Below are 25864 nucleotides of genomic sequence, written 5' to 3'. Positions count from 1 at the left end.
GGCCCGATTTCTTGTCTTCTCCTTCCGGGCCTCCCTCGGCGTTAGGCTCCTCAACCTCACCTCCTGGCTCGCACGAGTGACACGGGTAGAACTTGGTGGGAGTAGGCGTTCCGCCAGATATTAAATAAGCACAAGGATATATTGGGTCATAAAAGTACAAGCACAGCCTAAATCCCAGTGGCCTCTCCAGGCCATGATCACCGAAGCCCACAAACTGATGCCATCCATTTCCTGTCCATAGTGTAGGGCTGGCCCTGTTATGAGGCATAGTACAGTAATGGTGTTGATGGGAGATGCTGAGGGGCAGCTTGTGATCCCTTTTTCATTCCCTGACCATCTTGCCAGGCCTGAGCAGTGTGTGCCACAAAACCTGTCCTGGACTCCCCTACAAAGCCTGCTGCCCCAAGAGGATGATGATGAGGACATTGTCTCATCACCATGCTGAAGTCATATCCAGATATCAGTTCAACTGGTTTCTATATATGGGATGAAGGAATGGGGTACAATATTGTCCTTTGGCTCAATCAGCAGCAGTGTCGTGGGCCAGTCCTGCCCTTAGTATTTGCTATTCAGAGGTATACTGTGTCTGCAGGTGGAGGGTCAATTTTAAGAGAGCTTTGAAAAGTTACATTCTTCTGGTTTGCGTGACTACTTGTGTAGGGGGAGAGGGGAATGCCATGAGCTGGAGACTCAACATTTGTGCACACTCTGACAATCAGTTGTTGTAAGCATTTGTCATCAGTCAAAGCTGCTGTTTAAAAAGATGTAATCTGGTTGTGTGAGATGTTCAAGGAGTACATGGCCACCTGCTTCCAATGACTTTCCATGAGCAATCTGGGGTTTGAACCCAGGTCTCCTGAGTCAGAGTCCAATACAATTTGCTATACCACAACAATCATGTGCCGTCGAGTGAGTTCTGACTTTTTGGTGACCCTTTTCAGGGTTTTCCAGGTAGAGAATACACAAAGATGGTTTCCCATTCCCTTCTTCTGAGACTGTGCAGCTTGCCCAAGACCACACAGGAGGCACAATGTGGAATTGAACTCACAACCTCTGGTGCAGCAGCAGATATCTAAACTGTCCGGCCACACTAGTTGTCTTTTATTTTCCCCAGGCTAAGCTACTAGGAGGATTGTGTGAGAAGGGAAACCCTTTCCCTGCTGGCTCAGATATGTAGGTATGAACTGACGTCATATAGGTGACGTGCACCTTTCTATTTCTAATTCCTATGCGTCTTTAAACTGCATAGGAATTTCATCAATCAGTGTGAGAAGAATATGAGATAGTAGGATCCGAGAAGGTCTGGAAAAGGATTTAATTTCTTTCCTTCCCTGCTATGGCTCTGAGGGGATTATGTGTTTGAGCTGGCATTTGTATAGAGATAATGCTTTCATTACATATTGGTGGTTGGCTGGATAACACAGTGGTTTAGATTTCTGGCTGTAGAGACAGATGTTGGGAGTTTGAGCTTAAATCCAGCCTTTGTGACTTTGGGCAAGCTGCACATTACCAGAGCACCTTTAGAAAAAGGGAATGGGAAACCACTTCTGGATACTCTCTACCTTTAGAGAGTCAGAATTGACTTCATACCCCATAATCATTATTATGAATGCGTTTGTTGACATCTGTTGATATAGCTTACATGCCATACTATCACACTTCCGTTGTGCGTTTGGTTTGTGTCTGAGCTACATCTTCTGAGTTATCTGCATTTGAGTTATATATCCTTTTCAGAACTGAAAAGCATGCTTTTTCAGGCTGTGTGCGCGCACATGGGGCAGATACAAGCTCTTTCCTCGGTCTTAGTGACAAGGCTTGTGCTGTTGTTCACTGTGTGCTGTGAAGTCACAGTGCCTCTCAGAATATGTTTTATGTGTGCATATGTGATGACATCAGTTGTCATGCATTCCTTCATTGGGATGTTGGGCTTCCTTTGAGGCAGAAACAACTCTTTGGGTCTCTCAGAGGGGGGCAGAAACAGCTGAAACTCCCTCACTCAGCCCCTGAAGGAGGTGCCAGCTTCTGTTGATATGAAAAAGTAAAGACTTCCTCAAGGGATGTGTGTAACTCACTCTGTCCCTTAGGGGTGCCGGAGGCAGGATCTCATGGCTTTGCTTCTATTAGCAGGGAATTAGAGAAAGCTGCAGTCAGACCAGCCACTGCTCATCATCAGCCTTCTCTCTATCCAAGCACTCATCTGCAACCACCTGTGGTTCTCTGACACAGTTCTGATATATGGGTTAGTAACTGACGAAACAACAGGATGTGGAAGGTAGGGGTTAACGGAAATTCACATAGTGGTGGGAAGCAAACGGAAGCTGTGAAGGATCCTGAGTGGCAAGTTTATAGCATTGAACTTCATACATGATCTTAAAACAGCACCATGAAGAGGCTGAATTTGCAGATAATACCCAATTATTCAACACGGTGAACACCAAAGTGATTTTGTGATAGGGCCAAAGTAATGTGAATGTAAGTTGAACAATGTAAGTTGTTCAGTATAAATTGCATTCCGTCAACCCTCCTGTCATAAATAACAGCTAAGCAAAGCTACATTTCCCTGCATCAGGAATAGGAGAAGGTAGGTTGCCTTCCATCTCTACAATTGTAAATGGAGACTGGAATGAATGGGGGTAGTGATCAGGGGAAAAAAGGTCTTGAAGACCATAGTGGATAGATCATTTTAATCCTTACCTTTATGTACAGTAGCTGAGATTATTAAGCAAAGCAGTCAGTGCCAAATGAACTATATAAATCAATACCATAACTGGATTTAGGATGTGGTGTACAATTCTGGCTTTCCTATTTTGGGAAAGATACTGAACTGGAAAAGTAGAAAAGAGCAGCTTGGATGAATAAGTGGGTTGAAACACACTCTCAGTAAAAAGCAGCTAAAGCCCTACAAGGATGTTCCCCTTTCAAACAATTATAATTACATGGGAAGATCAAACTTGGCAACACACTTAACACACACACTTAACACACTAATGGGCAAATTAGAGAAAAATTAGAATGGAGGTTGATTGTTATAGGACTTGTATTACCAACTGCTGAACATGGGAAAGGGAAGGAGAGATTTCCTACTCAAATACTTTTGAAAACATTTCAAAAACAACAATGTCAACAACAGAAACAACAGCAATAAAATAATAACAGTAAGTGCTACCTTTTATTCAAAAGATGTGCCTTTTCCTTCCCCCCACTATGATGCAAATACTTTCCGGATATGAGTACAAAAAAGGAAGAGATGATGACACTGAGCACCATCTCAAGAACTAACCACAGCTCTTATTACATCTGGTGGGATGAAGAGGTAAGATTTTGTTTAGACAATTGCCTCTTTTCGGACCATATATTAAACTCCAGAGATTATTTAAACAAATGTTTCTCATTTTGTGTATAACCTCAAGAGGTTTATATTTATTGATTCCTCCACCCCCATTTCTCAGTTTGTCACAACTGATTCTCATAGAATCATAGAATCATGAAGTTGGAAGGAGCCTATAAGGCTATCAAGTCCAACCTCCTGCTCAATGCAGGAATACAGATCAAAGGATATCTGCCAGGTGGTTGTCTATGTTTCTTTTGAATGCCTCTAGCGTTGGAGCACCCACCATCTCTTGAAGTAATTACTGTACACAGAATTTCATACAGGGAAACCAAGGCTGTCTGTGAAATTTTACTGCTTACATCAATGGCATCTGAAGAAATAGTTAAGCTTCTTCCGCTCCTGTGTCCTGACAATAGAATTGTTCCATCACAGATTTCCATTTCTTGTTCAAATTAACCCTTTCCTTTAAGTACTGTACTGTATTTAGGTGCTGTATTGGAAATACCATTCAATGTACTATAGGTATTTTCATCATACCATTGGGAAGGTCAAGTTTATGAATGTCTACTCAAAAGTAAAACCCATTCTGCTCAACTGAGCTTACTTCTGAGTCAAGTAGGTATAAGAGTCTACACTTTATTATTTGGAAACATGCATCATTAAACCCAGCAGGACTCAGTTCTGAGTGGGTATGTGTGAAATGACACAAAAAAGATACAGTCCTGTGTATAGGTCCTATTGATCCCACTGGGAATTACTTCTTAATCATTGTGTAGGATTGTACTATGAAATAACTGAGATGATTTCTGAGATACAGTTCTTGGCCGAGTGAATTGCTTAAAATTTACATCACCCTCTTTGACATTCTTGAAGGATAAATAAGGAGCCTGCTGTGTCCGCTAATGAAGTATTTCATTTTAATGTGGAACAGTGTATTAGTAATCTTAGGGAGTTTCCAGATGAAGGCTCATCACACTACCAGTTAGAAGACAGGTTGCCTTCTGTCTTTTTGTTCTTAATAGGTTTTACCACAGTAAGAATCCAGTCAGAAGCAGGAGTGGAAACTGAAGGACTGTTATGAGTGGAAGATAACATCATGTAAAACCCCCGTAAAATTCAGTGAATGAGGCACAGCAACGGCATAATAAAAAACCTTGTTTGCTATTCTCAACATTCTTAGAACACTTCACATTGATTTTTTCAGTGTGTTTCCACACAGTTGTGCCATTACCCTATGCCATGGTTGGGCAAACCAAATTGGTGCTCCCAGCTCCATTTGTGGGCCTCATGGAGCCTGGAATTAGCCATATTTGTGCATGACTGAAAAAAGAGAGAGTAAAACCCAGTTTCGATGGTTTTTAAAATTTCAGTGTGGAATAAGGTCTCTTGGGAACACATCCAAATCCCCAATGTAAAATGCTTCTGGGGGGCCTTGAGCCGTCTCCTCTGCCTTGGAAAGGGGAAGGAAGCCCAGACACCAAAGCTGTGGGAAATAGAAAAAGAGGAAAAGGGGTGGCCACCACTTGGAGAAGGGAGGGAAGGGGAGAAAGAGAAGGTGGGAAAAGCTGACAAGGAGGGGAAGGAGAAGACAAAGCCCTCTGACTGGGATGGTGGAGAGGAGAGGAAAAAAAGGTGGGAGATTTGGAACAGGAGGAGGTGGGAAAGGAAGTGAAGAGTTCTAAAAAGAGAAGTGGGTAGGGAGGAGAGAGTGGTAGAAGTAAGAGCAGTTGAAGGACGGAAGGAGAAAAAATATTACCTGATGGATGGGAGTGGGTTGGGAGGGAGAACCCCTGGACCCATAAATGGGAAAGACTGATGATCCCTAGAGAAGAAGCAGAAAGGCATGGGAATTCTCGCCAACCTAAAAGCTCTTCTTTTGGTGTGTGTGTGTGGGGATGGACAAGAAAGGACAGAGTGGCAGAGAAAGATCAGGGAAGAAAAAGCACAGATAGAGAGGGAAAGATGGGAAGAGGCAACATGGAAGGCTCAGCTTTTGGGCCAGAGATGGTGTCCACTGAGAAACTACCCAGGGAGAGAGAAAGATGGGGGAGATGACACATTCTCCTTGTTGCAGTTGCTGTTACCGGGTGAACCCTATGAAATACTCGAGGTCAAGGGTGAAAACCTGAGAGACTTGGGGACATTTGAAACTATGTAGTTCCAAGCTTTGAACCCCTTCCTCTCTCTGTTGGATGATGTAAATGGTTCTTTAGACATTCCTGAAGCAAAAGTTGACTGTGTGAAGCATGAAGTGGTGTCAGCTGTGTCTGTTGGTGGGGAAGCATTAGGGGCGCTTGAAGGGCTTGCACTTGTAACCCTCCTATATCCTTCCCCATTTCTCTCATATTTTTAAAAAAATTATTATTGATGGCTGGGAGCGGAGAGCAAGAAAGGCAAAATAGCTGGAAGCACCTCCAGTAACCCTTACAAGAGCAGGGTACAACTCCCAAATTCCACGACATAGTATCCATATTACATATGGGGGCCTAGAACTAAGTTTAGTTGATTACTGTGTCCAGCAAATTAATTGAATTCCAAACCCTGCAATCTCCACATTCTACCCAAAAAGTCTGCATAGCTCAGTATTGTCTCCACCATTATCCTGCAAGTTGAGACACTGTGTTTGATTGCAACTCCCATCATTCCAAGCTAGCATGCAGATAGCCCTGACAGCTCAGAATGCTTGAAGCTGTAGTCTAATCGGGAGATGCTGGTTTACGCCAACCGTTAATAGCTCTTTAGGGTTCCAGAAAGGGGCCTTTCCCAGCCCCACCCAGAAACACCACAGTTGAACCTGGACCCACTTTCTTTATGAAGCAGCAGTTTCTCTGTTACAGAGCCATTGTCCTTCCTTTGTAGGACTTGTTCTATGGCAGTGGCTTTGCAGGCTCTGCTCTTGGGAACTCCAGGATGGCTCAGAGAGGTTTTAGGTTGGATGTGCTTCCTTGGAAGACAGATTTCTCACCAGCATTCTGCTGTGAAAAGAATCTACAAGAGAACTGAAAATTGGAGTAATTGCAGGCCTTGGGCTGAGAGTGTGGAAGGCATGTACAGTATCTCTCAACAGGTGGGCAGATAGGCAGGTCCATCAGTGGAGGAAACATTTGGGAGCCAAAACCCAGAAATTCTGCCAGATGAGAATCCGAGATGGCATTATCGGCAGACTTATAAAGGATCTCATTCCCAAGTGTTCCACTGAGCTCATTTTCTTTTTCTTTTTTTGAAGGAAGTCTATGAAAGACATTTCTATCTAACAATTGTCTGGGATGAGATATTTTGAAAAGCAGTTGGCTTTTTTCTTTTTTCTCTATCATAGTAACCAAACAATAATCCAGAGTGAAAATACAAGTGGCTACTTCTGCCATGAAACCTCATGAACAAAAGAAAATTCACTGCTGAGGGAAGCAATGAAGTTGTCTTGCTGGATCATCCTGTTGTTAATGAGAGGATCAGAAGTTATAGATTGTAATGTTACAGGTAGGACACATTGTGTTATACTTCTCCTCAGTCTGGATGTTGAGGGGTCAAAAAGGGTCCTTCTTTCTCCAGACTCCTTAAATTTATTAATTATTTTCAAGTAGAGACAAACATCCTGAGTTTAGTGGTGCCTGCTATGTACAGAATTTATGCACATTTGTTTTTTTGACCCCTCCATGGAAAAAGCCATGTGGACCCTCTTGCTTCTCAGGATGTTTCACATGTCCGTTAACAGAGATGGTACCATTTTTTCCAGCCAGTTGAGACACAGTGTACAGTTCCTCTGAAATCACATCACCTAAAAATTTAAATTGCGTGCACTGTTTTTATTTCTTTTGTTTTCCAGAATGTCTCCACAAGCACACTGACATGAGGTACAGGGCCATTAGCGGCCAGAAATTTGTTGTATCCTGTGACTTACCATCTGAAGACCCTGCCTCAATCTTCAATTATTCCCATCTCTATGAAGACCAAATGCAGTGGTTTTGGAAATCAAGTGATGATGGAGAAATTAAAATGCTTCTGAGGAGTGCAACCGCTAATCCTGTGTTTCAGGGGAATGCCATCTGGTTTGATCCAATAACAGTTCAACATTCTGGAACATATATCTGCACAAATGGGTTTGTTAAATCCCCTTCAGCCCCTTTTCTACACCAATCCTTCCTTGTGATGGAATAAAGCAGCTGTCTCAGGCAACCATTCTCAAGTGCCATCAAAGGGCAGCAAATTAGTATTACTTTGTTATCACTGTATGCTGGCTATGAGGCATGAGAACAGTTGTGTGTAGATTTTTCTACATGTATCCAAATACCTTGGCTGAATTTGGGTATTGTGCACTTAGACATAAGAGGTGGTGCTGGAGGGGTGTCCTCAGCTCCAAAAAGTTTGGGCCCATGAGGTATGTTGTTGGGTTTCCCCCCTTTTTTCCCCAAACATTAACCAGCCAAAATTAAACCTTATCTATATCAGTGGAAGTGATTTAAACACATGCCTGTCTCTGCCATTGAAATGAATGGAAATTCACTTAATTGAATTTACACTGCAGCATGTCCCTTTGAAAAAATAAATGGCATAGACCTTGGAAAAGTTATCCGTTAGGACAACTCTCAAAATTCCCCAGATAGCATGAGCACATGGGCGCAGCCATCTGGCAAGGGTATTCTGGATATGTTTCCAGATTGCTACTAGTAACACCTTGTTGTTGTTGTTGTTTTTAATTATATGGCCAATCATCAGTTATTCCAAATTACACCATCACATGTATGAAAGGAGAGGGATTTGTGTTGGGAAGACATGTTTGCTTGCTCAAGGCTATTCCAGTCCCACCAACTACCCTGTTCACCTGTATCTCTCTGCCTCTCCTATCTGACAGCATTCCCAGGGCTTCTCAGCTTCTGTGATCATCTTTGCTGGGAGGGCGGGCAGCTACAGAGTAGAGGAGGAGCAGCACTTGAGCCCCATTTCAGGAATGGAATGTCACTCAGGAGAATCATGAAATGTGTTAGTCCACCATGGCTAACATGTCTGTTCTAACAGATTAGTGAAGTGTTTCAATTTTCTCACAATATTAATTTTTCCTTTGCCTTCAGAGAGTCTAGGCTTCTACGGGTGATTTCACCTGCCCCCCTTTTTTCTGTGCCCCACAGGGAAAAACCACCAAGATATGTCAATATTTTGATAGCCGTCCAAACAGAGGAGACAGCAAATTGCTCAGGGAAGAGTCCGAGTCACAGGTACCTGTTGGTCAAGCAAGGAGCATCTATTACTTGCCCAGGAAAACACTGTTTCAGGAATTTTCCGCACTCATCAGTTAAATGGTATCAGGTAGGAGTTCCTGCTGGTCACTTTTTCACCAATATAGAACCGTTCAAAATATTTGCACATTTGTTTTCCCAAATTGTGGCTGGGGGAAAAAAAAACATGGGGGGAACATGGTCGAGCACCTTTCTGCTAATTTCTCACTCCAGTCATCCACCCCACTGCCAGATATATCAAGGTGGGGGAAAATGGGTTATGTCAAAAGTTTTGCTGATGTGCAGAATGGCTAGTCAGCCCTTTGAGTATCCGGCCCTGACTTTAAAAGGTGTTGCTGGGGGCTGGGGACAAAGAAGGAAGGGTGAAAATGCTCTTAAAGTATCAATTGCTGTGGTGAACATTTGGACTGATCTTTTCTGACATTGTGAGAGCAGCACATAAAGAACTATAAGACTATAGTTGCCCCACTTGGGCAATAGGCACCCCTGATGTGGGCCCCTGACTATTTAATTGGTTCTGGCACTGCTATCACTGCTACTGCTGCCACTACTGCCACTGCCACCCAATTATGTCAGTCTTGATAGAAAAACAAATCACATTTAGATACTCTGGGAAGTGGGAATCTTATTTTAGAGAAGGATCACAATCCCTGTTGCCTTTGAGAAGAAGAACTCTTCAGGCTTCTAGTTTTCACATGTAAGTGCATTTTTCACATTGTACCAGAGCACAATGGCCTTGGTGAGTAGGATGGCCCATGAACGGGTCCAGGTCCCCCAATAATGAACCATGCCACCCCAGATTTGTCCCTGCCTGATGTGTTTGGAAACCTCTGCCTCCTTTAACTTCCTGAGACAAGAGTTTCATACTAAGGAAAAAAGGGGTGCTGCAAGTTCTTGGTAAGTCATTTTAGAAATTAGGAATTAAAAGCAAAGGTAATTGCAAAGAAAGAGGAATGGACCATGTCACTAGATTTAGCCCTAATCAGTTGCCAACAAGTGTTTCACAATTTAATGTGATGAATTGTGGGTTTGCTTCTCCCCTCTTTTTTACTTCCTCTTTCAGAATGGGAAAAAAATAAAACTTCAAAAGGTCAAGAGACCGAGCCTGCAGCTTCAGGATGATAAAATAATATTGCATTCTGTCTATGATAGAGATCGTGGCATTTATATCTGTGATTACCTGCTGACTGATAATAATACCCCGTGGAAAATGCGAACAGTAGTAAACATAACCATCATATGTAAGTTACTGTACATCATGCAGCATAATAAATGTTCAGACATAGTGGCTGAAATCTCATTGCCTCGCATAGTAAGTCATAACTAGAGCAGGCCCATTGATTCAGTGACACAGCTCCTCCAGAAGTTGCCCTGGTTCAATGGGTCTGTAATCTAAATTGTGACTTACTATGCTAAGCAACTGGATGTTTTATATTTTGCAAACATTATATTACAAAATCTGGGGAAAAAATTACCCTAGAAATTTCACACCTGTTAACTGGCTTGGACTCACTTTTACGTCTCATCATTGTGCTTCCTCGCCACTTTCTTTCATTGTTTATGTTGTTATGTTTTATTTCCTATAAAGGATACACCACATGGCCTTTCTCACTTAAAAATTAAACCTATTTAGGCAAACTTTGAATGGGCTATTTCCATTTGTCATTCTAGTTGGGATTCGTTCAAACCTCTTTATTTGGAAGTTATCGTTTGCTTATAAGCTGAACTACAGAGTTTGGAAAATGAGATCTGTTCACTGAAAAAAGAACAAACCTCCAGCGTGTATGAGTCCAAGTTTAGAACGCCCTATCCAGCCCATCCAACAATCATGCTGCCTAGGGGACTCTAGGTCATGTAGTCTGAAAAAAAAAACTTTTTCAAAGCTCTGCCTGAGCCTGGCTGTTGGTTCCATCTGCAGTTGAAGATGCTGTCCCCTTACCAGCTGAAAGATTCACCTGTCAATTCAGTCAGTGTTTGCTCATAAGTGGCACCCTCTTGTTCCCTGCCTCAGCCAGGAAAATGTTCCCGGCTACCCCATTCAGTAGCAATGAAGGCAATGCCACGAATCACAGACAGAATCATATTCCACCAGCAACCTCCCACTGCAATCTCAGTACAGCTTGCCCCATGATGATAGCATACCAGAATAAAAATTGATTACTTGCAACTCAGAGGTTAGAAAATGGACTCTCTTCTACAGAATTCAGATGGACTGAGAGACCATCTTGCTGATCTTATACTGTATCTGCCTTCTGCAAAGGGCTAAAATGGGCTACTCATAATGTTGCTCACAAGTGACTGTTCAGTGCCCTTCCATTTCCTTATCAAATGAATGTCTTCTTGCTCTCTGATTTCTCCTGGTTTTTTGCTTAAAGGTTTTCACATTAAACTTGGCCATAGAGTCTATGTGCAAAGAAGAGAGTCGATTAGAAAGGGCTCATAGCCTTCATACTAGTGACATTTTGCATTCTGTTTTATAGCAAAAGACACTGTGAATCCTCCAAAAATTTTGTATCCCAGCAATGTGACAACCCTTGAAGTAGATGTTGGTAAGTGGATTACATTTTAAGATTTGTTTTGTAATATAGAAGAATATATGTAGCTTAACAATAAAGGATATGTAAAAGCAGTCTTGCAATGAAGTTACAGTATTTCCCATGTTACATCTTATATGAAAACATACCCATAGTTTGTCTGTCCCTTCCATGCTTTTTCTTCATTCATTTACACTTGTCAGGGTAAGTACACATTGGATTGCCGCCCAGAGTGGTAGAATATACCAGATGGGCGTTATATAAATCAAATAAATATAAATCAATATAATAAATAAATATAAATCAAATAAATAAATAAATAAATAAATAATTGCCTCCTTAAACAAAATAAAGATAAATCATATGACAGTCTGCTTTGGTGCCTATTGCTTGATGAGTACCAATTTTTGATGAGCTGTTTTATAAGCACAGTGGAAGCATCATAGACGATTTAAAATTCATTATAATTTACAGATTCATACATGTGCATAGAATCATAGAAAAATGAAGTTGGAAAGGGCCTACAAGGCCATCAAGTCTAACCCCCTGCTCAGTGCAGGAATACAATCAAAGCTTACCTGCATGTCTTATTGTAAACATGTACTGTATAATTCAAAATAACATCTAGCAATTCAAATTGCTGGTCAAAGCCTTTAAAGCGCCAGACTGCCAAAGCCCAGTACTATATTTCCTTGAGGTGGAATATTCACTCAGCTTCTGGGCCCTGTTGACTCCTGTCCCTACTCAGCACACCAGCAGATTATAACAAAAACTGTGTATTTTTGTAGGGTCAGGTTAACATGATGTGGATTGATTATTCCTTGCAATTAGCACTTTCCCCTTATACAAAAGGATTTTCCTTGTGCATCTCAACAATCAGCCATGCAACTCAAGCCCATGTTTACCTGTCTTTTGATAGCCAATCCCCAAACAGAGCATGCTGGAATGGAAGACTGGGAGATGAGGAACAGTACAAAGAGGTGCCTTTTACTTCTTCGGCGTGTACTGAGCCTAAATATGTGCTAGATATGTTGTCTGGTTTGACCCCCAGGAGTACACTAACTCAGTAAGCTACACACCCAGCAAGTGGAGAACTAGAAATATACCGAACATGACCCAATAGAACCAAATCAATCCCTGGAAATACCAGAGGCAGCACTGATGGTTCATTGTCATCCTTTTGAGAATTCAGATCTTATATTAGAGTTAAAAGCTCACAGCCTTCTCTTTGAGCTTTCAGGGAAGGTCCTCATTGCCTTCTGACGGTGGCAGAGGTGCACATGGGGGAGTGATCAGAGACGTTTTCCGTGAGGCTCCAGCAGATTATCAAACTCAGATGGCCCCACTAAACTATAAAGCTCAACTCCTTCTCACTATACATTAAAGAATCTTTTTATTCACAACCATTTTAGATGTTGCCCATGGACTGGCATTTTAAAACTTGCATTTTAAAACTGTTCGTGCCTAAAGTTATCATTCAAGCCTATTCAAATGATCTAAAAGACATCCACAATCAGCATCCTGTTTTTATATGCATTTTTTCACCTTTTGTTTCTGTTCTCTCCACAGGACACCTGCTTGAAATGGAATGCAAAGCACAGTTTGGTTTTGAATTAAATGCTTCATCTTCCATACAATGGTACAGAGAAACCAGTAAAAGTAAGCTGCTGGTTCAACAAAAACGGTATGGGAAAGTATTCCATGTGAATGCAGCTAGACTGATTCAAAAATAAATTTAAAAAGTATGTAAGATAGAAAAATTAAAAAACAAAAAGGGTGATTATCTAATTAGCCATTTTGGCCACATCCATTTCCACTTTGGCAATACTTCTTTGGGATTGCAGCCCTGGGTAGAGAGCTACCCTGAAAAACAATTTTTGCCCTGCCTAAATTGCCCAGCCCTGGGATAGGTGAAATATATTTTTATAGTGTTCTGAGCGGCTGGAATCCTGTTGTGCAGTTAGACAAAAGGTGTAACTTTTTGCACACTGGGTCCTTAACATTGTATGTATGGGCTGGTTTATCTACAAAGTAGCTCCAGGAAGATCAGTTTGGCCAAGCCCGCTGCTGTGTTGTATTAACCTGGGATTTTATGTGGGTATTATACATATGTTTTATTCAACTATCCCACAAACTGCACCAGAGCACAGACAGAGTTCTGACTCCTGTCCTCTGAAGATGCCGGCCACAGAGATGGGTGAAACGTTAGGAAGAAAAACCTTAAGAACATGACCAAACAGCCCGAAAAACCTATAACAACCATACATATGTTTGTCACAATTCTTTGTGTGTGTGTGTGTGTTTCTCTCCCATTGTGGAAATCAGGACAGCCACTATACAAAAAATATTTTTCTGGAGGACATGGAACTACTTTCTGTCTGTAAAAACGAATGTTATACAGGAATGATGGACATATTGTTCTGTTTAGGGTTGATCCAAAGGGGATAGAAGGCCAAACCTTTAGAGATCTTTTCAATTTGACAAATGTGAATGAAGAGGATCTAAACAGCCATTTCATCTGCCTGGCTCAAAACTCTATTGGACATTCCACGGGAATTTTCAAGCTTAGAAGAAAAACAGAAAAAGGTAGAACTGGCCAACAATATTTGTTTAATCGGAATAGTGTCATCAGTTTTGTGAATGTCAGAGATGATTTACCCTTAAAGAGGAAAACAAAAATTAAAACTCAGTATTGAAGGTCTATGATGTTTACTCTCAAACATTTCATTTCATATGCAGGAGAGAACTTTGGTACAGTAATTGGAATCATTTGCCCTACTTTGCCAGCTTCTTCTCTTTTTACAGATGTACGGTAACCCTGCTGGATTGAACCAAAAGTCCATCAGATCCAGCATTTTGTTTCCATGAGTTTTGTTTACCTACATGCCTCTGGGAAGCTTAACAAGTAGGGCATGAAGGCAACCAGAGTGCAATCTATTTGACATCTGGTGGCATCCTGGAATTTGTAGTTTACTGAGGTCTTTAGAATGTTTTCCTAGCGAGTGCACATGGACTCCTCCAGTATACAGTGTAGAATTCTAAGTACTTTATGAAATTATTGTTGAGAATTTTGGTTATATATGTATTCTCAGGATGTAAGCAGGGTTAGGAGATTTCAGGTTGCAAAGACACTATAACACTGAAAGAGTAAAATACCAACTTAATCTATTAGCATATATCCAGAGAGAATAGACATTCATCTGGCAGCATAACATGACATTCAAGGTTTAGCTATCACAAAATTGTTCACATACCTTATAACCTTCATCTGTGGTCAGTTGTTTCGGGTACACTTAAAGTGTTATGTGTACCCGAAACAACTACATCAGTTCCAAGATATAATTTTAAATTGCACTTTATTTTTAAGGCTTTCCCCCCCTGCACCCCCCACGATCATTTTAAATTCTTATAAAACACAGAATTTCAAATATTAATAGTGGTTTCTTTTCCTTTCTCCTTTTTAGTTCTGTATTTCTTGCTTGCATTGTGTTGTATCATCATAGCACTGTTTGCAGTTGTTTTGGGAGGCATGCTGGCTTACTGGCGCTGGATTGATCTAGTGCTCTTTTATCGATATTATCTGGCCAAAGATGAAACTCTGGGAGGTAAGAACAGGAACTGCCATCTTTTCAGTGTTCTCCAATGTCTGTCTGTCTGTCTGTCTGTCTGTCTGTCTGTCTGTCTGTCATCTGCTGTCATGCTGGCTAATGATTCCTCATTACTGTATTTATGTATTTGTTATGCTTACCTCCAGCTATGCTCTAAGGATCTCAGGGTGGCACATGTGGATTTCCTTATTTTGTGAGATGGGTGAGAGTGAGACTTGATGACTGGCCTTTACAGGTTCTCTGAGAGCTCAGATGAAGACAGGCACCCTCATGGTGTGGAGAGAGATTTTAATACAAAGAATGGCGTGTAAAAAGGGGGTTAAAAGGGAGGATCATGCACATTTTGGTGGAGGCAAGACCCCTGGGTGAGTCAAGCCTTTGTCAAAAGGTCCTGCTGTGACCACCCCATAGGGCCTGGACCTATATAAGATTAATGGCTGGCGAGGGATTTGAACCTGGGCCTTGCAGCTTTTAGTCTGATGTTCTAATCGTGGTACTACACTAGCTTACAATATAGTATGAACAAAAAACACAATGCTTCCCAGTGAAGCGACCATAGAGCTACCAGTGAAAAGATGCAGAAATTTCATCATTCTCTGAAGGCTTGGGGGATGGTAGTGGACAAAGTTGCATCTACTGTAAGTCTCCATGTGTCACAGAGCTGGCCAAGATCCGTCACTGCCTGCAACAAAGCAGCAACTAAGTGCCACCCCCAGCTCCTAAATTCAAGGTGCACAGTACAGAAAGGCAGTCAAGTTGTTTGTGCACACGAGACAGGAGATACTACAAGCACTGTCCTCCATAGTAAAAATATAATCAAACTATAGTTTCCTGCCCCTTCATAATCTCTCTTCTGAGCAGTTATTGCTTCACTTTGCCCAGTAGAATAGTCAGCATGTCAGGCTGATTTGCAATAGATCACCAATGATCCATTTCAATAGTTTAACAATGGCAACAGCCCAAACCCCTTTTCTCTACCTAAATCAGGGTAAGTTGTAAGTGTTGTGGGTTGGAGGGAAATAAAAGTAAATTTGTATGTATGCGCGCCCCAGATCAAAAACAAATTCTGGGCCAAGCACAGAGTTAAAGAAATGTTGCTCCTCCGTTACAGGGGAGGACAACCTTCGGAGGCCTGGGGCTGCACATGCTCATTCCTGAAGTGGGGAGGGCCACATGCATTCCTAAGATCCCAATTTTCCTGGCAAAAATGTATTTTGCTTTTTAAATTGAGAAGGGCCCCTTCTGCTCTCTACTGGCCAGTCTTTAATGGTTTGGGATTAGGGAACTAGAAGTCCTGAAGACGTGGCAAAATCGCCCTCTTTGAGAACACAGTCATCTTTCTGAGGCACTTAGATAGATAGATAGACAGACAGACAGACAGACAGACAGAGAGAGAGAGAGAGAGAGAGAGAGAGAGAGAGAGAGAGAGAGAGAGAGAGAAAGAGAGAGAGATTGTTGGGATGGTGCTGAGGGTAATGCTTCTGAGCCCCTGTTGGACCACCTGTTGCTGACCGGATATCTGTTATATCTGTCTTCAGAGCCACTACTTTACACACAACAAGGTCTACTTGGCAAAATCTGTTTAGCCTAGTACAGAGGAAGCTGAAGCCACTTACCTCAAGGAGAAAGTGAGTGAATAAAAATATACACAGGAAATGAAATTAGGTCGGAAGTAGAAGGTTTATGAGAAAACTAGAATTCTGAAGAGCAAATAGAGTGCCTCTCTCTAGATGTAAAATTTAAATATATTTACTAAACTCACAACAATATCCTGTGCCTCCAGTTTGAATGGGAGATCAGCCTTGAATGGTAGTAGGCATTAGTGCAGGTCTAAAACACCACTATTAAAAGGTTGCCATGATCTGTAGAAAAGTCATTTATTCTTCATGACTCAGGTACAGTACATGTGCCCAGGGAAGGGCTTCCAGACAGTTCTGAGGGTCTCAGGCTTCCGTACTGAGGACTATGTTTTCTGAATGTCTATTCAACTGTATGACACAGTTACAAATGTAGTTTTACTTACATTTGTATTTGAAAGGACATGATTTAGATATGTGCTGAGAAGCTTTAGCTCACCACAGGTATCCAGTATGAATACACCCTGCACATGTACATTGCAAGTGGTTTCTTACAAGGAAATGACTTACTTCAGGATCTGTTAATGCACAAAAGCGGTCCTTAAAGTGGAGCCAAGAAGTTTAAAATTATATATGTATATATTTTTAGTGCAATGAAGCAGCAAATAAACTGCTGCTCTGAAGGATTATAGTGGCCTCTGCTGGTAGAAGAAAGAAAGATTAATTTTTGGACGACTTTTATGTTTTATATTGATTTGTAGAAGAGGGTGATGTGGAGAGATACTGACCTTTCAGGTGAAGTGTGACTCAGTGGCTAGAGTGCCAGGTTTCGGATTAGGCAAGCCGTTGGCAGCTTATATAACAGGCCTGAGAAAGTCGAAAGGCAGTCCCTGGTACCCTGTTTTCCCGCTAACTGTGTCTGAAAATCTTGGAGTCAGTGACAAAACAAAATCAGGAAATCCATTTTATATATCAAGTAAATGGGTAAATGTGGTAAAATTATATTTAGAGCTAACTATTAAATTATATACACAATAAATTTGGAGGCATGCTGTAATTAAATGTTCACATATTACATATTACACATATTAAACTTTCCTACATATTTGCCATTAAGAACCTATTCTAAATCTAAACATATTTATTCATAATTAACTAACAGTGATTTCAATTCACTGCCAAGTAAAGTATGCTTAGGATTACAGCTTTAATTAAAATGATAATTAAATATTCTATTTATTTTTGGACTTAGTTGTAAGTAACCTTGAGACGTTGCTAAATTTGTATGCCCATTTTTCTTACAAGAGAACAGGAATGTGAACTTTTTTAAAATGTGTGTTAAAGAAGTAGATCTTGGACTGGTGGAAAGGTTTGTATGGCAAAAATCAACAGGAAAGGCTTCCTGAGTAGGGAGAGGCACTGATAAGTGAACAAGTTTCCTTTATAGCCTGGTAAAAAGTTAAAGATCCAACAGCCTTGGAAGGGAAGAGAGAAAGGGGGAAGATGATGATCAGAAATATAAGGAGTTAGAGGTGGGCACTTTGTATCTGTATCTGCATGGTGCAGGGGTCCTTCTTCTGCTTTTGGTGCAACAATCTGGGAAGGAGCCTCGACTGCCCTACCCTGCCTCCCCTGTTCAGCTGACCACTTCGGCAAGGTTAATAACAGTGGAGGCAGGATAACTGAAGAACACAATGCTGGGTAGCATTAATGCTTCCCTTTCCTCTCCCTTTTTTCGATCCGTGTATGAGAGATATTCATCCCAAAAGCTGTCCAGTTTACTTGCCTATGGGGCAAAACCATTTTTGGTATAAAAGAGTTCTGAGTTCCAACCTAATAGTCCAGGCAAACCTTATGGCTGAATGATACTCTGCCATGGTTATCTCATGGTGCAGTGGTTAAATTGCAGTACGGCTTGCTGCGTGGACACCGTGTCATCGTCATTTAGTTGTTTAGTTGTGTCCGACTCTTCATGACCCTATGGACCAGAGCACACCAGGCCCTCCTATCTTCCACTGCCTCCCGAAGTTGTGTCAGTTTCATGTTGGTTGCTTTGCAGACACTGTCCAGCCATCTCATCCTCTGTCGTCCCCTTCTCCTTTTGCCCTCACACTTTCTCAACATCAAGGTGTTTTCCAAGGAGTCTTCTCTTCTCATGAGATGGCCGAAGTATTGGAGCCTCAGCTTCAGGATCTGTCCTTCCAGTGAGCACTCAGGGTTGATTTCCTTTAGAATGGATAGGTTTGTTCTCCTTGCAGTCCAGGGGACTCTCAAGAGCCTCCTCCAGCATCACAATTCAAAGGCATCAATTCTTCGGTGGTCTGCTTTCTTTATGGTCCAGCTCTCACTTCCATACATCACAACAGGAAAAAACCAATAGCTTTGACTATTCGGACTTTTGTTGGCAAGGTGATGTCTCTGCTTTTTTAGATGCTATCGAGGTTTGTCATTGCTTTCCTCCCAAGAAGCAGGCGTCTTTTAATTTTGGGGCTGCTGTCTCCATCTGCAGTGATCATGGAGCCCAAGAAAGTAAAATCTGTCACTGCCTCCATATCTTCCCCTTCTATTTCCCAGGTGGTGATGGGATCAGTGGCCATGCTCTTAGTTTTTTTGATGTTGATTTTCAGGCCTTTTTTTGCACTCTCCTCTTTCACCCTCATTACAAGGTTCTTTAATTCCTTCTCACTTTCTGCCATCAGAGTGGTTTCATCTGCATATCGGAGGTTGTTGATATTTCTTCCGGCAATCTTAATTCCGGCTTCGGATTCCTCCAGTCCAGCCTTCCGCATGATGTATTCTGCATATAAGTTGAATAAGCCGGGGGACAATACACAGCCTTATTGTACTCCTTTCCCAATTTTGAACCAGGCAGTTGTTCCATATCCAGTTCTAACTGTTGCTTCCTGTCCCACATATACATTTCTCAGGAGATAGATAAAGTGGTGAGACACTCCCATTTCTTTAAGAACTTGCCATAGTTTGTTGTGGTCCACACAGTCAAAGACTTTTGTGTAGTCAATGAAGCAGAAGTAGATGTTTTCCGGAACTCTCTAGCTTTCTCCATAATCTAGCGCATGTTAGCAATTTGGTCTCGAGTTCCTCTGCCCCTTCGGAATCCAGCTTGTACTTCTGGGAGTTCTCGGTCCACATACTGCTGAAGCCTACCTTGTAGGATTTTGAGCATAACCTTGCTAGCGTGTGAAATGAGTGCAATTGTACGGTAGTTGGAGCATTCTTTGGCACTGCCTTTCTTTGTGATTGGGATGTAGACTGATCTTTTCCAATCCTCTGGCCACTGTTGAGTTTTCCAAACTTGATGGCATATTGAATGTAGCAGCTTAACTGTGTCATCTTTTAAGATTTTAAATAGTTCAACTGGCATGTCATCATCTCCACTGGCCTTGTTGTTAGCCAGGCTTTCTAAGGCCCACTTGACTTCACTCTCCAGGATGTCTGGCTCAAGGTCAGCAACTACATTGTCTGGGTTGTCCAGGATATCCAAATCTTTCTGATATAATTCCTCCGTGTATTCTTGCCACCTCTTCTTGATGTCTTTTGCTTCTGTTAGGTCCCTCCCATTTTGTCCTTTATCATGTTCATCTTTGCACAAAATGTTCCTCTAATATCAACAACGTGTAGCCTGCATAATTAAAATTAGAAATCACCCAGGAAGTGCTTTAAGTGCTATGGGGTGGTATATAAGCAGCACACTTTTATATTTCACCATTCAAGTGGGTCTAAGTGTGACCAAGCTGGGAAGCTTTCTGTAAACCATTCCTTTCCCTTCTCTGTCCTTGTGGGAAAGAAAATGTAATGCTACCCAGGGTGGAACCTCTTACAGAATATGGTGTGTACTTTTCCTCTCAAGAAGAGGGACGTGGTGGCGCTGTGGGCTAAACCACAGAAGCCTGTGCTGCAGGGTCAGAAGACCAAGCAGTTGTAAGATCGAATCCACGCGGCGGAGTGAGCGCCTGTCACTTGTCCCAGCTCCCGCCAACCTAGCGGTTCGAAAGCATGCACATGCAAGTAGATAAATAGGTACCATCTCGGTGGGAAGGTAAACAGCGTTCCGTGTCTAAATCACACTGGCCATGTGACCATGGAAAGATTGTCTTCGGACAAACGCTGGCTCTATGGCTTGAAGAGCGGGATGAGCGCCGCCCCCTAGGGTCGGACACGACTGGACAAAAATTGTCAAGGGGAACCTTTACCTTTACCTTTACCTTTCCTCTCAAGAGCTCGAGGTGGCATAAACAGCTTCATTGTACACTTTATCCTTATAACAAGAACCTTGTAAGTTAGGTTAGGCTAAGAGACTGGCTTAGGGTGACCCAACAAGTTTATAGGCTTAAGTGGAGTTTGACACTTTAGCCAAAGTTAATTCCACATTCTGACTGTTTCTACATACCACCAGCTCTTTATGTGTAATTAATCCTGTGATGGAGGTTGAACATGGACATTTAATCAGCCTTTAAAAAAATATATTTCCCAATGGACATTTAGTATACATTCTTCACAGCTCTATTTCATGTGTCCTTTAACAGCAAAATAAATAAATAAGAATATATTTTAAGGAAGACATGCCTATCTCACAGCTATGCCTTACTATTTCAGAAAATAATTTCTTATACCTGTCCTCTTTTTTCTTTTGCTTCCTTTTTAAAATGGATGCCTATTATATATATTTTTAAAGACTGCAAGGAATTTGATGCATTTGTGTCCCATGCAACACCAAATTCTCTTGGAGCACATCATGCGCTGTTTGAAGAGGAGCAGTTTGCCTTAGAGTATCTCCCTCAGGTTTTAGAGAATGAATACGGATATAAGCTGTGCCTCATGGAGAGGAACATCCTGCCTGGAGGAGGTAAGGTCTTATATGGCTGCACACTAATAGACCGTAGAAATCTTTCTTTTAGCCCTCCACCAATAGAAAAACTTACCAACACAAAAAGTATTTGCATTAAATGTACAGAAGAAAACACATCAAATAAATTACCTGGCTTAAATTAAAACACTTGAAAGATAAAATAAAAATACTGTAGTCACATATATGTTTTTGGGAGTCAATAACACCCCACAGTATAAGCTGTGAAAATGCATAGAAATTGCAGTGTGGGGTTTAACAAACTCTGTAACACACACATAAAAGCACACAGCTCTATTGTATCATTGCAATAATCATGAATTGTACATTAGTGATAAGAAGAAAATAACTGCACAAACCTTTCAAATATATTACAGTCTCCCCGAGCAGCCTATGCAGAATCCTCACATTTCACCCATTTGTGAGTAGCAAATCACATTGTTGTGATTTTTCTGCCATTATGTTAGCCAAAGAGATGACACTGTGACGTTCACCCTCGTGCCCCTTGCTTGACCATCAAGCCTCAGAACACACGAAGGCAAACACTCTTCTCTTTTCACTGCTGCCACCAGGTGATCACTAATCACCATTACCTCAGAAAGATTCAGGTCCACACTTCAAGTTCCTTTAAATAAAACTTTGGTTTATTGATTACAGAGATTGATTCATGAATATCTTCAGTAACTAATCACACCTCAGAATTTCCCAAACTACACACTCCTATTACTCTCTCTGACTTTTTTCTCTACTCCCTGACTCTTACATTTCTCTTACTTACTCAATCTACCTCTTGACTCTCTGACTCCACCTCTTACAGCATCTCTCTCGGCTCTGCCTCTCAGCAACATTAATATGCATGAATCATTCCATCACATAACAACCATGAACCATTACATAATATAACATGAACCACAGACCTAATAAATAGAGAACGCTACAGACACCTTCTCCTTTTTTCATGTGAGCAGCAGCAGTCCCTCTTAGTTTTGTTGTGCCTGTTCATCCTCCATGCAATATGGCTATATGTCTAGAATTTGGCTAGGGGTTTCAATGTAGCTATGCTTCGAGCTAATGTACAGCTACATTTGGTGGGAAGAGATAATACGTGGGGCATGCATGTAATCATGGGTCATGCCATCAGAGTTCCCAAACAATAAAGCCAGTGTCCTGTCTCTTTAAAAAGCACACCACTGAAAAACTTTTGCTCTTATAGTTTAAGCTAAAAGCTACCCAGAACACTATCTGTTGTGGGGACAGCAATTCAAACAAAAGCCTGCTTTGTACTTTATGTGGAGACCATGCGGTGACCTCTAGTTTTGCAGTGCCAGTAGAATGACCTTAGGCTTGGTTTGCTGCAAGTGCAGCATCTTTATGGCTTCAGAAAAGGGCAGCCATCATCCCAGCCTGTTGTGGATATAGTACAATCCAGGCCAGAGCTTGAGAAATTGAGAAAATACATTTTGGGAACTGTATTTTGAACAAGTAATTTTTCCAAGCACCGGCTAAGAATATTCAGGAAATGTTTTTTTTATAATAAACTGATTAGCTGATTTGTTTTAAAATTAAATGTCAAATTCTGTTATGTTATTCCCACCTTTACTGGTTAAATTTTTTATTCTGAAAATCTGCATTTCTATGCATTGTCTACTTAGGAGGATGATGTGGCTCATATATCTCAAAACAAATACATTAAATATGTTATTAATAATGGTTTCTTTTCTCAGCATACACTGATGACATCGTAAATGCTATCAAAAGCAGCAGACGGGCAATAATGATCTTAACCCCGAGCTATTTCAAAAACAGAGAAAGCATCTTTGAGCTCGAAGCAGCCGTCAACACTGCATGGGAAGATAAGACATTAAAACTTATCCTGATTCAGTTTGAGTCTTTTCAGGAGCCGCAGTCATTACCTAGCAAGGTGAAGACTGCTCTCAGGATTTTGCCCAGGGTTACTTGGAAAACATCCACCTCTCCTACTGCTAATAAGCAGTTCTGGAAAAAACTGCAGTATCATATGCCAGTGAAACATACCAAAGAAGCTGGGAGCAAGTGGCTTTTCTTTTCTTCCAGCTCCTACTGGCCATGGAGCAAGGATAACCAAGAAGGCAACAGAGGGAGAAATACAGAGAAAGATTTGGGACGGAATTTCCCTAAAGTGGAGACTTAGAAGGGCTGAGAAGGATGTCCTGAAGCCTGGGGCAGCTGCTGAGTAGACCCAAGGTGGGCCTGCAGAGATACCAGAGGCCATTTCCTACCAACCTCAGTGGGCCTTACCAGCTGGAAGTGATCTTTCAGTCACTCCCAGTTTTTCTTTCCTTCTTTTTTCTTTTTGCCAAAACAAGTTGAACAGGGTTGCTTTAACAGGAGAAGGAGGGATGGGGACTCTAGTCATGGGACTCGCTGTCCAGTCGGACTTAAGTTGCACCAGTGATTTGACTTGGACTTGACTCAAGTTTTTTTTTTTCAATGACAGACTCAATTCACAATTTGGAATGCACCTGCTCTTACCCCTGAGGAAAAAAGCTTATTTTTAACAGGGACTCCGATTTGGGACTTGGGACCAAAGAGTTGGAGTTGGACTTGGGATGCGTACCCAAAGACTTGCCAACATCCCTGCCTGGAAGCTTCGGGAGTCATAACCCTTCATTTCTTCCCCTCCTTTTGTTTATGTTTTGTGAGCCAGCAGCCTGGGGATGTACCAGAGAAATGGCCACTCCTGGCATAGAGATTAGCAGGATGGATAGCCTCATGGCCTTGCTCAGTGTACAGAAGCATCAAATGTCAAGATCTGGTCATCTCTCATGTATTAAAAGAAATATGAGAATACTCTAAAAAATCAACCATTCTTAACTTTTTTTGCCATAGCCATAAACACGATATAAAATATAAGCTGAATCAGGGTTGTATAAGTTGAACAAACCATATAAGGTGATGTGTGAAGAATAGTTTAATGTCTGTGCCCCTCTTCAAATATACCAGCCCCCCCCGGGGGCTATATAGCCCCCATTGAGAATGGCTGATCTAATTGGCTACTGTATCATTACAAGTGTTTAATAATGTGAAATGATTTTCATTGTGAAACCCACCTGATCCAAATAATTTTGTTTTTGTTATGTGGCGCCAAATTGCTTTGTGTTCATTCTGACCATATGAATGAATGATATAAAAAGATCCTATCATTAACAGCACGGCTAAGATCTTATATCCTAAAGGCTGTGGATTCTTGAACTGAGTCCATTGCATATTAGATTTTCCTCTAGTGTTAAATTTTCTTAATATTATTGCCTTGCCTTCTCATGACAAAATATAGTGCCAAATTAAGAAACTTCTTTACATTTAAGGAATGAAAGGGAATATAGTTGGCTGAGTTTTAAAAATTGACTGTATGCTACTTGGTTATTACTGTAACATTTTCTCACATGGAAATGTGGTTTTACATATACATTCAATTTTAAAATTTTCTAATGGTAAGATACTTTTTGTTTTCATTTAGAAAATGTCTAAAAATTTAGTAATAATAATATTTAAAAGTATTTAACACAATTGTGCTATGCCGTGTCTTTATATTGTAGATATTTAATAATTATTTTATATATCAGAGTAATAGCTACCCATTGGACTAAATGTTGCACAAATAAAATATTGATATTCAAAATTGATATTTTGAAATATAATTGCAGTTCTTGCTTCAGATTTACATAAAATCTGATAAATCTCAAGAAAACATAGATTTTGGTTTCTGGGCAGCACTTTATAAACTCTAGCATTCCAATCTTTTACAAATCTAATGAGTTCCACTAAAATCAAAGCTACCAAAGCCCTGTCTGTGTTACATCTTATTCTATACACCTTTTTATCGCTGGCCAACTCAACACCACTGCATATCTTGACATCTGCCATTTTAATTTCTATTTTTTTAACATTAATTATTCTGGGAACCACCAGAGCTTTTGAATAATGCTCTCCACAAAGTTGCAAATCAATTCACCAATATATAAGAAGGCCAAAACACAAAGAGGGGAGACAAAATAAAGATAGAAGAACAGAGAGAGCTATAGAAAAAATCATACAAGTATGAGATGGCAAGCTATTAAAAATGCTCAACAAATTTTGATATGCATCTTTCTTAGGGGCAAAGACTTAGGATTGTTATATTCCAGGGCTGTGAATCAAATTGCAGTGTGGTTGCATCCCTAGTTGAGATAGATAGATAGATAGATAGATAGATAGATAGATAGATAGATAGATAGATAGATAGATAGATAGATAAATAAATAAATAAATAAATAAATAAATAAATAAATGTGAAATAAGAGTAAGGCTGATCACGTGAAACTTCCAACCACAGCTGCCTTACTTTCCAGTGTAATAGTGAAGAATAACTGCAATTTAGACTAGAATCCACTAGATGTCCTTAACATATCTGACATATTTGCTTGAGTGAAATAGTTTGCTACAAAGCCAGAACTTTGGTAAACTTTGGAGCGAAGACGTATAGGTGGAAAACTTGTGGAGCAACCTCTGTCTTCAGTTCCTGGTAACTGGGTGAGTCCATAGTGTTGTTTCACAGTCTGTCTCAGCCTAAAGGTACTCCTGCAGGGTATAAATCTGTTACTTTGGTCTTCATCAATGGAGTGAGAGATTCCAGTTGGATGCTGTGCCAGGAGAAAGGATAACAGGTGTCTGAAAAATCCTGTGTTCCTAGATTTAGCTTAG

General features: G+C 41.0%; 1 protein-coding gene across 2 annotated transcripts; it reads left to right on the top strand.

The window, feature by feature from the left end:
- Positions 1 to 348: 348 nt before the first annotated feature.
- On the top strand, positions 349 to 25485 carry IL18RAP (interleukin 18 receptor accessory protein). Of its 2 annotated transcripts, XM_072994515.2 has the most exons (11): positions 349 to 3313; positions 6648 to 6808; positions 7155 to 7428; positions 8455 to 8632; positions 9626 to 9803; positions 11043 to 11111; positions 12666 to 12780; positions 13525 to 13682; positions 14561 to 14701; positions 20975 to 21145; positions 22870 to 25485. In XM_072994515.2, the coding sequence occupies exons 2-11, from the start codon at positions 6739 to 6741 to the stop codon at positions 23313 to 23315; spliced, it is 1800 nt and encodes a 599-aa protein (XP_072850616.2). In that variant the 5' UTR covers positions 349 to 3313; positions 6648 to 6738; the 3' UTR covers positions 23316 to 25485. The 2 variants fall into 2 exon arrangements, with proteins under 2 accessions (XP_072850616.2, XP_072850617.2); XM_072994516.2 differs by lacking the exon at positions 20975 to 21145.
- The last annotated feature ends 379 nt before the right edge of the window (positions 25486 to 25864 follow it).

The sequence above is a fragment of the Pogona vitticeps genome, chromosome 3 (genome assembly GCF_051106095.1).
Source record: "Pogona vitticeps strain Pit_001003342236 chromosome 3, PviZW2.1, whole genome shotgun sequence".
Lineage (NCBI taxonomy): Eukaryota > Metazoa > Chordata > Lepidosauria > Squamata > Agamidae > Pogona > Pogona vitticeps.
Note: the sequence above shows the minus strand (reverse complement) of the source record. Positions and strands in the feature narration are given on the sequence as shown.

What these genes read in the sequence shown, in the direction of transcription:
- IL18RAP (XM_072994515.2), top strand. Translation starts at nt 6,739, where the DNA reads ATGAAGTTGTCTTGCTGGATCATCCTGTTGTTAATGAGAGGATCAGAA. An exon ending in TATAGATTGTAATGTTACAG is followed by an intron (nt 6,809 to 7,154) that starts GTAGGACACATT and finishes TTTGTTTTCCAG; the next exon opens with AATGTCTCCACAAGCACACT. An exon ending in CAAAGATGAAACTCTGGGAG is followed by an intron (nt 14,702 to 20,974) that starts GTAAGAACAGGA and finishes ATATTTTTAAAG; the next exon opens with ACTGCAAGGAATTTGATGCA.